Consider the following 16,869-nt stretch of genomic DNA (forward strand, 5'->3'; position numbering starts at 1 on the left):
ATGCCAGAGGAAAGGAACAAGGAGAAAGTCTTGAAAGGAGACTATGCAAGGTCTTTCCATGTGAGCCCTGGTCATTTTTTCTCTCTGCTCTCTGTTCTGGAAGGAGAGTGATGTGGCCTCTTGTGATTTCCAGTAGGATTTAGCCATAGAAGGAAGGAAAAGAGGGAAAAGGCAGGTGTTCCTTTCCTGAGAAGTCCTTCCAGGCCACTGGTGGTGGGTGCTCCTGACCCATCCTGGTAACTACCTATGCCCCTTTTTAAGCTGTCTGGCCTCAAAGGTGTCCGCTGAGCTGCTGCTAGCCCAGGTTCCTGTACTGTCCATCTTTTAGGCTTCTTTAATGTCCCACCCCAACTTTGTCCTCAGTCCTTTTGTAAGCATGCCCTCCTTGGTTATCATTGCTCAAGTCCTCTGACTGCTTCTTACTGGGATCCTGACGGATTCATGTGGAGACTTTTAAAATAGTAAATATACCCTTAGAAACCCTCATTTTTCTCATTTCTTCACTGACGGGTGACAGCTTCACCTTGGTCGTCTTCATCCCGGATCCTGAGGTTCCTGGGGTTTTTAGTGATAACCCTATACCCATGTAGAGAAACCTTTATAGAGCACACTAATTTTAAAAGCGAGAATGCCTGGGCCCTTACAGGTGCCTCACGTTCCAGTGTGTCTGAGAGAGGTTTGGAATCAAGGGGACGGCCCAGTATTGCCAGACTTGGAAGCCACATGGTCCTTCTGCTGCCCTGAATCCACCAAGACACATCATAGGCCTAGCCACGATGCTTCTGTTCCAATGCAAGGTCAAGTGATTGCAGTTAGTTATTCTAAAATTTGGTACAACACTTTTTCTTCCTTATTATTAGTTTCCTTATTATTAGTTTCCATCTTGATGAAAGTTTCCGACTCTTGGGGAACCAATTCAACTGTTATTTTGGTTTCAAAATTTATTTATCTAGCCTGCTGTATTATTGTGTTATGGGTTCCCAACATATATCATCTTTCTGATGCTACAAATCAAAGCATTTCTAAACACGTTCATGCAAGATTGAGGTGAAATGCTATCCTTTCCTGTTTCCATCCCTTCTCCTTCCTGCTAGTGTTCCAGATACTGTACATGTGTGTTCAACATCCCTGGGACCCAACCAATTGTAACTCTGCTTATCCATGTTCTGTTGTTGGGCAGGACAAAGTGTATAGATTCTATTCATGCTCTTTTTCCTGAGGGCTAGTGCACTACATAAACATAGATTTGGCTGTGGGTAAAAGAAACTATAGTTCATATTTGTTTCAACAGTTTCAGAATAAAAAATCTCTCTTCTGTCACAGCTTGTAGGTCAGTGGTCTCATGCTAGAATGATTGTTAGGGACCAGGTCTCTTGTATCTATTTCTCTCTCTCTCTTTTTTATGGCCCAAAGCCTTATGTGTTCCCTTTGAGGTTATGTTCTGCAAGGTGTATCTTTCACTAATGTGCATAAGTTAGATTACAAGCTGGCTATGCCTGGATGTTTATTCTGTTCACAGCAGATTAGCAGTTTACCATTAAAAGAAAAGAAGACTAGATACTAAAAAAAACTAACCAGCAGTTTCAGGAATTCTAGGTCAAGTAAGATAGTTCCTTGCAAATGGAATGTATAGTTCCACTGAGCTTGTGTTGACTCTGAGACAATCTAATTGATAAGAGACTGGGTTCTGGATGAATTTTTGGAACTAAGCTTCAAAACATAAAGGTGAGGGGCTGGGAAGGTGGCTCAGTGGTAGAGTGTTTGCCTTGCATGCATCAGGCCCTGGATTCAATTCCTCAGCACCACATAAGCAGAAAAAGTGGGAAGTGGCTCTATGGCTCAACTGGTAGGGCACTAGCCTTGAGCTGAGGAGCTGAGGGACAGCGCTCAGGCCCAGAGTTCAGGCCCATAACCAACAAATAAAAAAACAAAACTAAACAAACACATAAAGGTGAGCATGGAACTCTCTAAGAAGGATGATTTTGATTTCTTCAAGCAGTGAAATGTAGAACAAGATCTGGATCCAGACTACACCTAATTATACCTGTTTCCTGTATCCTCCCCATTGGGAAATGGAATGAAGAAGAGGAAATGGCCAATGTATAAGTGATAGATATCAAGCAGGTGTTCTCCCGTCACCTCTTGCTTATGTGAGCATCCTATGAGCAAAGGCACTGATCCCCATCGCTCTGAACCATCATTCCAAACACATTTAGGTAGTGAACAGCCTTGAAGCAGGTATATGTTGTCTAGTATTAAAGATTTGGTTCTGTAATGCACTGCAGCTGTTATATAACTCCCTTTATGTGTCCTTTTAGGATCTGGCTATGGAAAAAAACTAGCTTAAATGATGGATTATTAAGTGCTATTATTGTTATGAGCAATAAACCATCCTGTCCCTGTCCAGGAGTCTCATGGCTTCTAGAAACACACATGAAAGTTAAATAGTGCAGTGAAATCACAGACCTATCTCAGTTTTCTAATACAAAGGAGAGTTTCAAGCCCAACTCAACCAAGATGTTAAGGGAAATAAAGAAAATAACCTTGATTTAGTCAAAGAGTACAGTGGTCTTAAACTATGGGATTCAGGATCCTATACTGAAATTACTGAGGGTTAAAAAATGCTTGTTTCATAATTTGTATCTATGGATATTTGTATCTATGGATAATTTGTATCTATGAGGTATTTAATTCACTCAAAGTCACACGTCTTCTTATGACATCCACATAAAAAATGAATATTCAGCTAAACCTCATTACCTGCCACAAAACTGAATAAAAATGGATCGTATTTCTAAATGTAAAATGTTAGAGTTATACAACTCTTAGATGAAGACAGAGAAATTCTTTTTGACCTGAAAATAGCCAAAGAGCCCAAAGGTATGAAAGCAAGAGCATATCCATAAAAGAAAAAAGGCTGACTAGTGGGACTTAATCAAATTCACAACCTGTGTGAGACACACTGTTAGAAGAATGCTCCCAAGTAGAAGAAGATAGATTTTCAAGCTATATATTAAAGACTTGAATCCATAAGTTACAAGACCTCTTAAAGGTTAACAGTAAGAAAACAGTCCCGATTTTTAAAAAAAGATTTAAACATGCAATTCATCAGAGAAGAGGCACCTGAATATATTTCCAATATCATTAGCTATTAAGGCTATGAAAACAACACGATCAGAAACCACCAGGTTCACATGAGACTACTCATCACTAACTAGCACTGACAGTATCAAGGGTTGGCAAGAACAAGGAGCACCTGGAACTCCTATACATTGCTAATGGGAATGATATACCCACTTGAAAAATAGTTGGGCAGTTTTTGAAACACTGCCATATTGGTCCCTCTCCTGGGTATTTAGAGAACTGAAAGTTATGTGTTTACACAAAAACTTGTGGGAGTTTATAGGAATTGGGTTTGTAATCACTCAAATGGAAACAGAACAGATGTTCCTGAGTCCACAAATGATGAACAGAGTGTGATAGCCACGCATATCTTGGAATATTACTTAGCAATAAGTGAACAAACAGAAAACAAAGCTGCTAATACATGTGGCAATATGAGTGGATCTTAAAGGCACTGTGCTAAGTTGAAAGGAGCTGTCCCTAAAGGTTTCATATGGTTTGTTTCGGCATATGATATTTTTAAGAAAGAAAACCATAGCAGGAGTGGATCAGCCATTGTGGGAAGGTGGTGAGGGATGAGAAAATATGATAACTTAGAAATGAATGATAGAAGGGACTTTGGGGGAATGATAGACTAGTTTGTATCTGATGATCATGGTAATGGTAGTAATATGAATCTATCCTCACATTGAAACTCCTGGAAATGTGCTGGGCCTAGTAGTACATACCTGTAACCCTAGCACAGGAGAGGCTAAACCATGAGGATCATGATTTATAGACAGCTTGAACTATATAATGAGATGCTGCTTTGAAAAAATTATTTCTCTTAAACAATTTATAACAAGCTTATTTTTAAAAAACTCATACACCAAAAATTTTTATTCTATGTGAATATTTAAAAAATAAAAAATAGCAAGAAAAGGACATTATTGACATGAAACATAATTCTATGAAAATTAAGTATATTCTTAAAACCAAAAAAAAGATTAATGAAAGTAAAACATGCGTGTTGTTTTGTAAATTTCTTCATAGTCCAACTTCATAAAGAGTTAGAGTCTCACATGTACTTCTGCATTTGCTGTGGTGTAGTATCACATGTATCAATCTCTGGAAAATCCCACTGTACACTGGCCAGAGAATTGCTGTGACAAACAGCCAATAATGTCTTAGGGTCCCTATGGTCACCACATGGACCCTGGGGACCACCTGAAATTGTCCTGGGAATTTCCCAGGGTTCCTGGACTCTTGCCACTATGAGAACCTCAGATACAAAAAACATGACTCCAAATTTTAGTTGTTTTCATAGTAACTTGGCATCCTCGCCCCTTCCCCTGTATCTTCATCCTCTTCCTCAGTGTTTACTTAATGGCTTTGTTCAAAGTGATCTGTTGTAAATATATTTACAAAGGAAACTTTTCCCCCTGCTACAAACAGAAAACCAGGATTTCTTTCCCACAAATATGTTTACCTATGGCCCAGCGGACACATGGCTCCCTGACACACTTCGGAAAACACCAGCATCAAAAGTGATGACAGATAGCTAAGTGTTGACAGGTTGAATCACTTCTGTCTACCTCTGAATACTAGGCAGTACTAGATAGGTTTATTATCCTTTATTTTCTTTTGTAGTTCCATAAAAAAAATTGAAGCACAGAGAGACTCAAGAAGTTGCTCAGTATTATGTGGCAAGAAAATTTAGGGCTGGGGATTTAAACAAAACAAAATAAAAAAAAAACAACTCTGGTACTCCAGGACACAGAATCCAAGATGTCATGCTAGCAGATAGAAGATCCTCATAGAAGTCCTGACATTAAGTGGCAATAAGACTCACCACTGAACTTCACTGCCCCCATCAATAACACAGGGGAGGTGGAATAAATCAGTGTCTATAAATATAAATGTCTGGTTAAGTTTGCAGGGCCAAGGCTGTTCAGGAAAATGTGAACTGAAAATAAGGTAGGAGACAGTGGTAAGGAGTTCACATATTACCTAAAAAAATTTGCTGCTCAGTTTCAAGTGGTTTTTATTGTTGGTTTTGGTTTTGGTTGTTCCTTCTTTTGACTTACTTTTATTTTGTTTAATAAAAGATTGAAGTCTGGATATTTTGGGGATAAAAATGCCCATTTTTATACTCGCAGGGGTAGACTACACCCATGTGCTCTCTGGTTGGTGCTTTTTCTCTGACTTACAGGATTCATGGTTAACTAGGCAGCTCCTGTGCAGAGGTAGAAACAAAATCCAAATTGCAGAAATAGTTTCCAGCCTGGTGAAAGAATAAAGATTTAGTGTCTTAACACAGCCTACATAAATATTGATTAAAAAGCTGGGCTAATTGAAAAGTCAAGGTACATTAATAGAGTAACAAAGTGTTATTTCTTTGGGCTCCTTTTGTGTTGTATTAGAGTGAATCAGCAATATTTATCCAGTACTAATTCTCAGTTTGCAGAGAGCTAATGTAATCATGAGATGAGCTTATTGAAATTCTTTTCTTAGACATAGAGAAGAGAGACTTGCCCAAGATTGGTACATATTAGGAATTTTAGTCAGCACTTGCCTAGAATAGTAAGAACATGTGATTTATGCCATTGTGTGTACAAAATAATGTTTCCTGAGACATTTTCTCTGTGTGTGTGTGTGTGTGTGTGTGTGTGTGTGTGTGTGTGTTGGCTGTTTTCTTTAAGGGGTTTAGTTTGTTGTTTTCCCTCTTCTGCTTATCAGATTTCCTTTTAAATCCTGGCATCTGACAATGTTGCAGGGCCAGTTTCTCTCTGAATCCACAGCAAAATGCGCTGGTGGTTTCACAATTAATCCAAACTTGGGCTTTTGGTTAACATGTTTATGTGAATTCCTGCCTTTGTGCATGCATGCCTCTGTGTGTGTGTGTGTGTGTGTGTGTGTGTGTGTGTGTGTGTGTGTGGTGAGGGGGGGAAGTGAGAGAGAGAGAAAGAGAGAAGTCTGGATGCTATCTATAGACTAAATCTTGAAAGATGAGATTATTCATCAATGACATCATAAGGATTGTATTTTCTCTTGGTTAATAAACTATTTGTTTGGCGGGTGTTGAAAGCCAGCCAGAGCTAGTCATGCTATTTCTTGGAAAAGATCTGAAGCAACTGGTAGTTGAAATGATAATCATTTGATCATAGAGCTATTTGAAAATAACACTCATCTCCAAACTTGTCTATTCTAGGAAACCTTATTTGGTCAAAATGTTGCCAAATTCCATCTTCACTAATTTTCAGGCTAGTTTCTTATGCTACTTAATTACTTTTCAGTACATCCTAAACTTTATTTTTGATCTGCCCTGTGCAGAAGCTGTTACCATGTACTTTGACACAATATCCAGCCTCACATTTAATAATCACCATGGAATAGCTACCCAATGCATGACAACTCCAGATCTTTTATTCCGAGGAGATGGCGTGGTGAATCTGGGTGAAGTCATCTGTTGAAATAGTACTTTGTAATATGCCCCATTGTTTATAAAGTATTGAAATTTTTTTCTGAGTAAAGGATAGAAACACAGTTTCCACTTTGTCTCCCTTTTACTGAAATTCATATTTGATCACAATAAAGGAAAGGATTTTATTACCAAAGCTTTACTTTTCATTTTTGATTGTTATTTATTACTTTACTTCTGCCTAAGGAATTTTTTTTCTCAGAAGCACTTGGAACTAGATGAAAACTGAAATTTTAGATCCTACTTTTTAAAACATTAAAAAAAATACAAAATCCAGGGCTTCTGATTGCATGAGAATGATTTTAATAAACTCTTTTTTTGTTTATAGTAGTGGGTGGAGGATTGCCTGAGTGGGGTGTGTAGGTGGAGGAAGGAGGAAAGAATCATGTTTAACAGCAAAATTAGCCCAAAACAGTTGTGAATGCCTTTTGTTTAATAGCTTAGAGACATTTTCCTGTTGTTGTTTTATCAAAAAAAATTGAAGATTTTGTAAATTTAGGGGTTTTCACAGCTAAGCTTTCTACAGAAATGTGAAGTAAAACAAATGAAAGAAATCAGTTCAAGTTAAAATGTCAAATGCTTCAAATAATTTAACTTAAAGCTCAGAGAGATGAGCTTCCTAAGTGTTTCCCAAAGAATCTATGAATACAAGCCCTCGCTTTGTTCCATGTATGGCTATCTAGTTAATATCTTGTTGGCTTCATTCTGAGGCAGGAAAGTTGGTTGCTTCCTGGAAGTCATTAGAGATGCTTAAAATTCAGATTTATGATCCATAGGAGAAATTTAAGTTTTTCTTAGATTCAAAGACTTTCTCCTCAGTCACCCTCTCAACCCTTTACCCCGTATGTATTAAGAGAGAAAAAAAAATTCAGCTCATTTCTCAACTTACAAAGTTTTGGAGAAACATGAGAACGTGTAAGTTTCTTTCAGTGGGAAACACATAACATTTATGAAGTATTTCTTTTGGGATTACATCACAGTTTTATTTAATTTTTAGGACAAAAGTTAAATTCAATATTTGTGTATAAGCCAAGGGAAAATGTACCATAAACATAGGAATTTTAGGGGTGAGTCAGAGTTCCAAGAATCCTAGATTTACTTAGACCATTTATATGGAGACAGGCTAACCATTAGTCATCTAGCCTTACTTTTACATTTGCAATTAATTGCACCTTAAAATTAGCTTTCACCCAAATGGTTGGCTAGGCAGAATGAGCTTTGTAACTAGCAGTCAAAATGGCTGTTGGAATTACTGCTCTATTTTTGGATACTTTCTAACTGTATAACAAATATGTCCTATAAATTATTCTTTAAGTAACTCGCAGTGAAGTGCAGTGAGTTGCTAGTAATTTTCTGGTACTCAAAGCCACATGCTGTCTGTTTGCCTAACATGAAACCGCTCACTTGGCTTTCCAGGTGGGCTTTGCTAGGAATGCCATTTACCTCCAAGCCCTAAATCATGTTTTTGTTCATCCCATATCTTGTAGGATGAAGTCATTGCTGTTTCCGAAAAGGTGATTGTGAAGCTTGAAGACCTTGTCAAGTGGGTACATTCTGATTTTTCCAAGTGGAGATGTGGCCTCCGTGCTGGGCCAGTAAAAGCTATGGCTTTGGGGAAAAATGGACAGAAGGAAGCTCTGCTGAAGTACAGACAGTCAACTCTCAACAGCGGACTCAACTTCAAAGATGTGCTCAAGGAAAAGGCTGACCTTGGTAAATATGATTTATGCTTTGAAATCTAATGGGGTGGGCTCAGGGAATAACTACCCATTTTCTTTAGCTGCAGGTTTTTAGGGAAACCCTGACATTCATATGAAAATTTCATAAGAACTTAAAAGACTTGTATATTATTCATATCTACTATGTTATAATATGAATTGTATGTTATATTAATTCGTATTTGACTATATTATTACATAATATAGAATTATTCATAAAAGTATTATACATGTATATATGATACCCTTTTTTTTTCTTTTGGTGCTGATACTGGGGCTTGAACTCAGAGCCTGGGTACTGTCTCGTAGCTTTTGCCACTGAAGGCTGGAATGCTGTCACTTGAGGTGCAGCTCCATTTTTGGCTATTTGCTGGTTAATTGAGCATAGAATTTCAAAGACTTTCCTACCCAGGTTAGCTTTAAACCTCAATGCTCAGATCTCATCCTCCTGAGTAGCTAGGATTACAGGTACGAGTCATCAACACCCAGCGTCTCTATATAATTTCTTCTCCCTCAAAGAATATGATTGGTGCTATGCCTGGTAGAGGTTGGAATGGATGTTACAGGGATGGATTACAGGGTCTTCTATGTAGAGTCTTGGGGTGGCTAATAAAACACATGGTCTTACATAATTTCTAGTGTGCTAGCAAGATATGAGGAGACATGATTTAATTAATTGAATTAATGAAGAGATCCGTATTTTTAAATAAGTGCTTCACATTTTACACTGAGTAGAAAGAAAAGTTAGGAAGAAGCTGAGTCTCTTCATGTGAAGGAAGAGAACTAGCTCAAAGCCAGGAAACTGCTGGTTGGCAACTTATGTCAGATTTCCTTAAGCTTTTAAGCATTCCATGATCACTATCAACTACGTATTTTTTTCTTTCCTTCCATACACTCTGAAGTTTATAGAACTTGGGGTTTTGGACTCACTCATTCATGGTTTTGGAGTAGTTTGGTTAGTGTGTGAAAACTAACTCTGACGCTTAGCTGTATAATCTTCCTGACTCAGTTTTACCTTATGAAAATTAGGATTAATATTTGCTGAAAGATCTTAAAGGCCTAACCCAGTGAAGACAGGCATAAGAGTTTCCAAAAGTAATTCTTTTGCTTTAACACTTTTTCCTCCACTGATTTTTACCCCCTCCTAGTCTTGCTTTTTTGTTTCTGGGTCCTGTGGCTTTCCCTGACTGGCTCTTTTCACATAGCTCAAAACTGAAGTTGTTGACCTCGAACTTAGAGGAGTTACTTCCTCTTTAGGTAAAGAGGAACTTCACTTTTAACATATTAAGACATCTTTTTTATTCTAGCACAGTGCTGATTTTCATAGCCTTATTTTATGTCTTAGTGTGACAACTTCCTGTTTTTTTTTTAAAAAAATAAAACTAGAACTTTACAATTACAAGAAACCTAGACAATTTATTTTAATTGGCATAGAGACTGAATAACACCAGGAACTGACTGTGTCTTTCATGTGATTCTGGTTTGTGATGAGTTATGCTGTGTTTGGGGACTCATATTAATGTTTTCTTGCAGTTAAACAGTCAACAGTTTCCTGGCATCTTTTGGTAGATGCCTGACAGTAATATTTTGGACACATTAGCCTGATTGTCATGTACACAATTAAAGAAAATTATTAAACCAGTGGCTTTCCTTTTAAAGCCAGAAAATTTGTTAATAGCCTTCTTAGATATTCTGTTTCACAGACAGATTTTGTGAACACACAATGGCTACTTTTTATGATGTGTGAAAAAGTGTGGCGTTTCTGACTTCTGATCTCAGTTATATCACCATCGTCTTCTGTTTGTCTTAACATGAAACTCTTTCTTTGTTTGATTTTTTTGAGTTATAGAATATACTGTTACTAGTTAAAAAAAAAATAAACAGGAAACCCACAGGGGACAAAAGGATGTGTAGATGGTTAAGCTTCATGTCACACATGTAAACAAGAGTATTTATAGCAGGGTTGTTTTGTATTTAAACGGATAACTAATCAATGAGCACAGGAAGAAACCCAATTTCTTAATTCCTTCTGAGTTTGATCTTGGATTTAAAGACTGTTTGATCTTGGATTTTAAAAAATGTCTATAATCTACCTCTTTAAAAAAAATTGATTTCAGAAGAAATAGGTTTAGAGTGAGTAATCAAATAATTGATAGGTGGCTTGGCAAATCTACATATAAGTCCCTTCTAAATCTAGTGGCACTTTCAATTTCCTAGGGGAATTTACAAAACAATACTGATTGCCCAGTCCAGTTTACCCAGATTCTTATCAGACTGACTGAGGCTAGGCCAAAGAATGTTTACTAATAAATGTCTTCCTGAATGATTCAGATTATTATTCTTAGTAGTAGTTTTTATTTTATTTTATTTTATGATGGAGAGCTTTCAGGTCTCATTTAGGTGACTTCTCTACCATTAGTGCTAAGGAAAGGATGACTACAGAAGTCCTGAATCCTATGCTCTCCAGGACAAGAAACACCTAGTACCTTTTCTTTTCCTTTCTTTTAATGTAAAATACCCCTTTAAGGATAGAATTTAGAGCCTTGAAATTCTACTCAGCTGGTATGAACTGTGGGGAATTTGAGACAAATAGCTTTTGTAATTGGAATGCACACTGTGTTGTAATAATGTGGAAAGAGAAACAAAAACTTTCCTTAATGTAATGAGTTTCCATTATCTGCCTGATCTAAGGTTTGCAAGTTGCCTTTGTCAGGATTTCTACTGGGCAGACAGGGAGTTTCTTTTGCAGTGTACAATCCTGTCCCAGCAACTTTTTCTTCAGGGTCTTCCTTTCTCTGTGTGGAACATCATCATTTTTGTTGTCTGTACTTTTTTTTTTCTATCCAATGTTTTTCTTATCTCTTTCCCTTGGCCACGCTGAAACCACCTCCAATACCACATTGTTAATGGAAGTTCACACACTTATTAGGTTTATCCTTCTCTAGATCCCTTCCAACTCCTCATTGTTTTTTTCCCAAAGAAAGATGAACTGTGATTACCTAAGACCTTCCTCTTCCCCTGCCCCCACCTTGGTTGAAGAGTGGCAAGATCTCACCTTTCTATGGATAAAATAAAACTTCTACATCCTATTACTTGTTAACTGAGCCCTTAAAAACACTGTAATAATGAAAGAATTAAGTTGTTTCTTAGAGAAGGAATTTGATAATATAAGAGCTAATTAAAGAATTAAATAATTAAATAAATGCCCTTAAATTCCAATTTCTGTCACTTCCTGTCTCTGAATAGTGAAAGAAAAAAAAGAAAGAAAGAAAGAAAGAGAGAAAGAGAGAGAGAGAGAAAAAGGGAGGAAGGAAGGAAGGAAGGAAGGAAGGAAGGAAGGAAGGAAGGAAGGAAGGAAGGAAGGAAGGAAGGAAGGAAGGAAGGAAGGAAGAAAGGAAGGAAGGAAGGAAGGAAGGAAGATCTCACCAATGTATATCTGCTAATAAATTACTCCACAAAGAGAAACTCTGCCCCAAATGGTAGCGTCCAATAACTACAAACTCAAATCACAACTCTTTCGTTTTTAAAAAAAATTCCCAATCCCACCCTGAAAGAATACTCTGAATACTATTTGAGGATGTCCTGAAAGATTCTAAATGACTTCTGACTGAAACTATAGACTTGGACAGTGGAAAACTATTAATCTCTTTAAAAGCAAACAACAACAACAAAAAACCTTGTGAAATGTGATAATATACATGCATTATATTCTCTCTCCTTTATCCTTTTCAAAGAAAGTCTCATATGAACCCAATGCAGATTGTGACTTTTATTGAGTGAGATGTTTTATTTGACCTTTTTTATGCTAAAGTTTATTTTTTTTAATGAAGAAAAGTAACTATGTTAAAACAGAAGGGTTAAGGAATGTATTATTCATAAGCATAATGAACACAAGAACCTGTTTTTCCAGAAGAATCGGGTTGATTAAATCATTCACAATGCCAGCCTCTAGTTATTTATTTTTGTCTGTTGAATTACCGTACTTGAAGTGGACCTGATAACCATATTTGGTATGCTGTTGGAGCTAGTCAAATGAAGAATTCTTTCATTTTACAAGATTTTTAGCAACTAATGATATAAATAATATCAGTTAAACATCTTGAAGTTATGGGTGTGTGTGTTTTTTATTCTTTGGGCAATAGTTTGAAAAAAATCAAATTATTTTATAGAACACTGCTCCTTACAGTGTTTCTTTAAGTGAAGTATGAAAGCTACAGTGTAAGCTTTATTGGCCTATAAATATGTCATTATAGTTGGACTACATTTATATGTTTTGGATTGTTGTTTAAGCCAAGAAAATATGTCTCTACAGGTTGACTTTTTATTGAAACCCTTTGAGGCATACAACAAAATGTATTTTAGGCCAAGGTTATTAAAACAGCATTTTCATATTTTTGCAGTAGACTTGTTGTCAATTTCTCTGCCACAAACTGTCTGTGGATAGGCAGCTATGAATGGTTTTATCTCAAAGCATGTCTTTAGAAACAGGAATAAAGAAGAGAGGAGACTGAGCTGAAACCAAGAAAAAAGACTAAAAGAGGGTGGAAGGTGTGCAGGAATTTAGTAAAAAGAGGTTCCCTTCGCCCAATTTCTGTTCCTAAATCCCACCAATCAGACAAAGCGACCTCTTCTCTCCCTTCTTCTGCTGGGGCTTGCCTGGGTACTGTGGTGAGGAGACAGCAGTCTGGGCTCCAAAAGCAGTGGATGGGAATATCAGCAGAACCTCGGCTCCTTAGAGGCAATTACTAGAAGTCACTTTAGACTTAGACTTTCAAGTTCCTTGTGTGTGAAATAGACAGTCATACAGACCTCACTTTTACTTCATTGGATTTTTTTCAGAACATTAATGGAAAACAAATGGCCTAATACCTATGGAAACACTTTTGGTTTAGAAATCTAAGGTAGCATTTTATCATCATATTATTATAAGGAAAACATTCTATGATAGGGAACTGTGTGATACAATGTTAGCTTGTTCATTTTAAATGCCCCTAGTCACATACTCTTAGTGATTATTTAGGTCAGGGTTTGCTCTCAATACTGTCTATTACCTCACTAGAAGACTACTATTAAGGTCTTGTGGTTCTTGTTTATCTTTCTAGCAACTTATCTATTATATGCAATTAATAACTGCATTATTTGCATGCTTTCAAGTAATGTGCCTATGTTACATATTATTTGTATAATACACAATTGACATATTTGATTATATATTTTACCTTATGTAACTTTTTTCTTCTTGAAAAAAAATCTGTCAGAATCAGATGGGCCCTATGTAGCCAGTTGGGTATATAACTTCTCAGGTACTGTTTGTTACAAATAGACTGTAGTCTCTTACTTGGAAAAGTTTGAGGCTTTGCATTTAAAATGATTATTTCAGATCACTTCTGAGTTTGATATATCAAGCAGCTTCTCAGGGAATCACCATGGAAAGGATTCTCATTCTTTGTTGAATAAAATGTGTAAGTGTTTTCAACAGTAGCATGTTATCATTTTGAGATAATTTATTTAGGATTGAAAGCTAGTTGTTCTTTCCCTCCCTTCCCCTCAAATCCCCTCCCTGTACATAAAAGAATGTTGAGCAAGGGTGTGGTAGTAAATTGCTTGTAATCCAGCACTTGAGAGTCTGAGGCAGGAAGATCCAGAGTTTGAGGCTAACTTGGGATACATAGTGAGACACTGTTTCAAAAACAAAAACAAAAACAAAACTCACACTCAAGCAAACAGATTATTTCGAAAAGATTTGTTGTTTGTATTTTGCCTTCAGTTGCTGGACCAGCTAAGCCATTGTTAAAACACTGAAACTTGAGAAGTTTCTTGGATGATATAATTTTTCCAGTATTCATGATTATTTTGAGAAGTCTCTATAGAACAGTCTCCTTACTAAAACAAATCTAGCGTTTATAATATCATTAAGTTTAAAATAGAAATCAATTACATGTGAGTCTTATCAAAAACTTGTAAAGATACTTTCCAAAAGATTTTCTCACAGGGTCCTCTGGCAATATTTACCCTGATTCTTTAAAGAATCTGAGCATAGCACAATTAGCATTGGAGAAGCATGCTGTCCAAGTGCCAGCATTGCTATTCGAGAACAATTTAAACCAGCAGCCCAGAGGACCTTTAAGAGAAACAAGTTCATAGAGTTTTCATCCAAGACATCAAAGTTTTAGCATTTTTTTTGGTAGCAGGATAATTAAGAATCTGGGAACTTCTGGGTGCTGATGGCTTTGGTTTTCTTAGCTACTGAAGAGGCTGAGATTTTAGGACTGAGGTTTGAAGCCAGCCCAGGCAGACAAATCTTATAGGCTAAAAAGGCTGGAAGTGGAAGTATGACTCAAGTGGTAGAGTGTCATTCTTGAATGGAGAAGCCGAACATGAGCTAAGGCCCTGACAGTACTGACATGCACACATGTGTACATACACATGCACACATGTGCCTGAGTGCGTGCGTGCGCGCGTGCGCACACACACACACACACACATACACACACACACAGAAAACCTAGAAACCCATAAGCTTTTAACATATAAAGAAAAAATAGTTATTTAAAGATAAAATGAATAATTTTACCAAATTACTTAAAATTGAAGTAAAAATTAAACTCAGGTATCTAATCAAGCACTTAAATATTGTCCTGATAAAATCATTGAACAAATAGTCTGTATCTGGCTTGTCTTCTGGAAAGGAAGTCTGCAAAATCTAACCCTCACTGAACCAGTCAACAGTAGGTCATTGACACCATTTCCCAGATACTTTAGTCATCTATCATTAAGGCTCATTCCAGAATAATACCCTTCAATTTGAAAGCTCTGTGGACTTGAATATTTCCCAATATTTTCTACAATGATGAATGCTTTTAAGAATTGTAGATTTATTTGCTCTTTTAGTTATTAATAAAAGATGGACAATCAACTAAAGAGAAATTAGTAGAATTTAGAAATGAAAAAGTAGAAAAACAGTAGTAGTAGAACTTTCCATGCTATGTAAGGTATCCAGGTAACCAGTATTCACCTCTAGAATAAATTCATGGACAGAGAAAGAAACCCATTTTTTTTTTGCAAGCCCTATATAGAGTTTTTAAGCTGGAAGGGATGTCAGGGATTTGGGTCCAGTTGATGTCTCCTTCCTGCTTTCCTTGAAACAGTCTTTGGTTCTGTCTTTGTTTGACTAAATGACCCAGTGTTTTCAATTCTTCTCAGGATGTGGTTTTAAAATCCCTCAACCATCCTGATTACTCATCTTAAGATACACTGTGGATGTTTTTACTATACCACTTTACTCATTTATATTATAGGGTCTCCGTTTTCGCTAAGAATCCTAGAGCCAATGTAGGAGTGGCCTTCAGAAGAAGAGAGGCCATAGTGTATCCACCCATCCATCCATCCATCCATCCATCCGTCCATCCATCCATCCATCCATCCATCCATCCATCACACATGGTCAGAATGCTAAGGAGCTGGCTTGGGACATCCTCTAGATGTGATGTGACATGAGCAACATTATTAGATTTGTTTTTAGAGCTGGCCATGGCTTTTCTTTATCTCATGCCAGAAGGAAATGTTACTTTACTATGATATCTCTCTGGAGTATACTTATCTGGCTTTGTATGGGTTTCTTTTTCAGCATTATCAAGTACAAATGATTATCTCATGAATAGAATTGTTAATTAATATGGTAACTACTGTTAATATCAGTGCTGCTGTGCTTTTAAAGCTCTACAGCCCCTGTAATTGTATAAATCAGCATTTAAGAGTTAACTAGTACAAAAATGGGTTTTGGCAGTAATGACCCATGATTGAAGAATAACTTAGGGTCCTACTTGTTTAGCCCACTGGTTTAAGCAAATGAGATGAAGACAGAAATACTAATTACCGTCTCTAATATGGTAGTTTAATCCATCTCATCCTTCTGGACTTCATGTATCATTGTGTCTCCCCATCCAAACTCTGTCCTGGATCAGGCACTTTATGGTCATTTCTGTGGGAAGACCACAATGGAGATGCCAAATTCTACTTTCTTAGTGAGGTGTGTGCTGGTCCAGGGGCATAAGCTCAGAGCCTACAGGCTGTCCTTGAGCTTTTTTTCCCACAAGGCTAGCACTCTACCCCTTGAGCCCCAGTATTACTTCCATGCACACACATGCACGCATGAACGTGTGTGTGTGTGTGTGTGTGTGTGTGTGTGTGTCCCAGACTTTCCTGCCTGGGCTGGCTTTGAACTTCAATCTTTAGATCTCAGCCTCCTGAGTACCTAGGATTATAGATGTAAGTCACCATTGATGAGAAGTGTTAATTTCACAATGAATGGTCTTCCATAATCACCGCCTAAATGGGAAAATAATCAAAGATGAGTGAATGCATTCGCTTGTGGAATTTCCTTGCTACACATGCCTTTGGTCTTATGCTGCATAACTTAGGAAAATGCATTGGCTTCATTCAAATTCAGAAATTTCCAATATCATAGACAAATCACCAGACTTAGGGTCAGTGACTCAAACTTGCCGTTGGTGATATGACTAGTTCTACTACTGTAAAGAACAAATTTATTTGGTCCACCATGGTTTG

At 37.1% G+C, this 16,869-nt stretch overlaps 1 protein-coding gene across 1 annotated transcript in view; it reads left to right on the top strand.

Annotated features, from left to right (window-relative positions):
* Arid5b (AT-rich interaction domain 5B) overlaps window positions 1-16,869 on the top strand; it is a 183,836-nt gene that overhangs the window by 24,274 nt on the left and 142,693 nt on the right. Inside the window, 1 exon segment of the mRNA XM_042696278.1 lies at window positions 8,071-8,296. Within this exon segment, the coding sequence (XP_042552212.1) occupies window positions 8,071-8,296 (226 nt within the window).

This window comes from Dipodomys spectabilis, unplaced genomic scaffold (genome assembly GCF_019054845.1).
Source record: "Dipodomys spectabilis isolate Male_0828 unplaced genomic scaffold, ASM1905484v1 ptg000207l, whole genome shotgun sequence".
NCBI lineage: Eukaryota > Metazoa > Chordata > Mammalia > Rodentia > Heteromyidae > Dipodomys > Dipodomys spectabilis.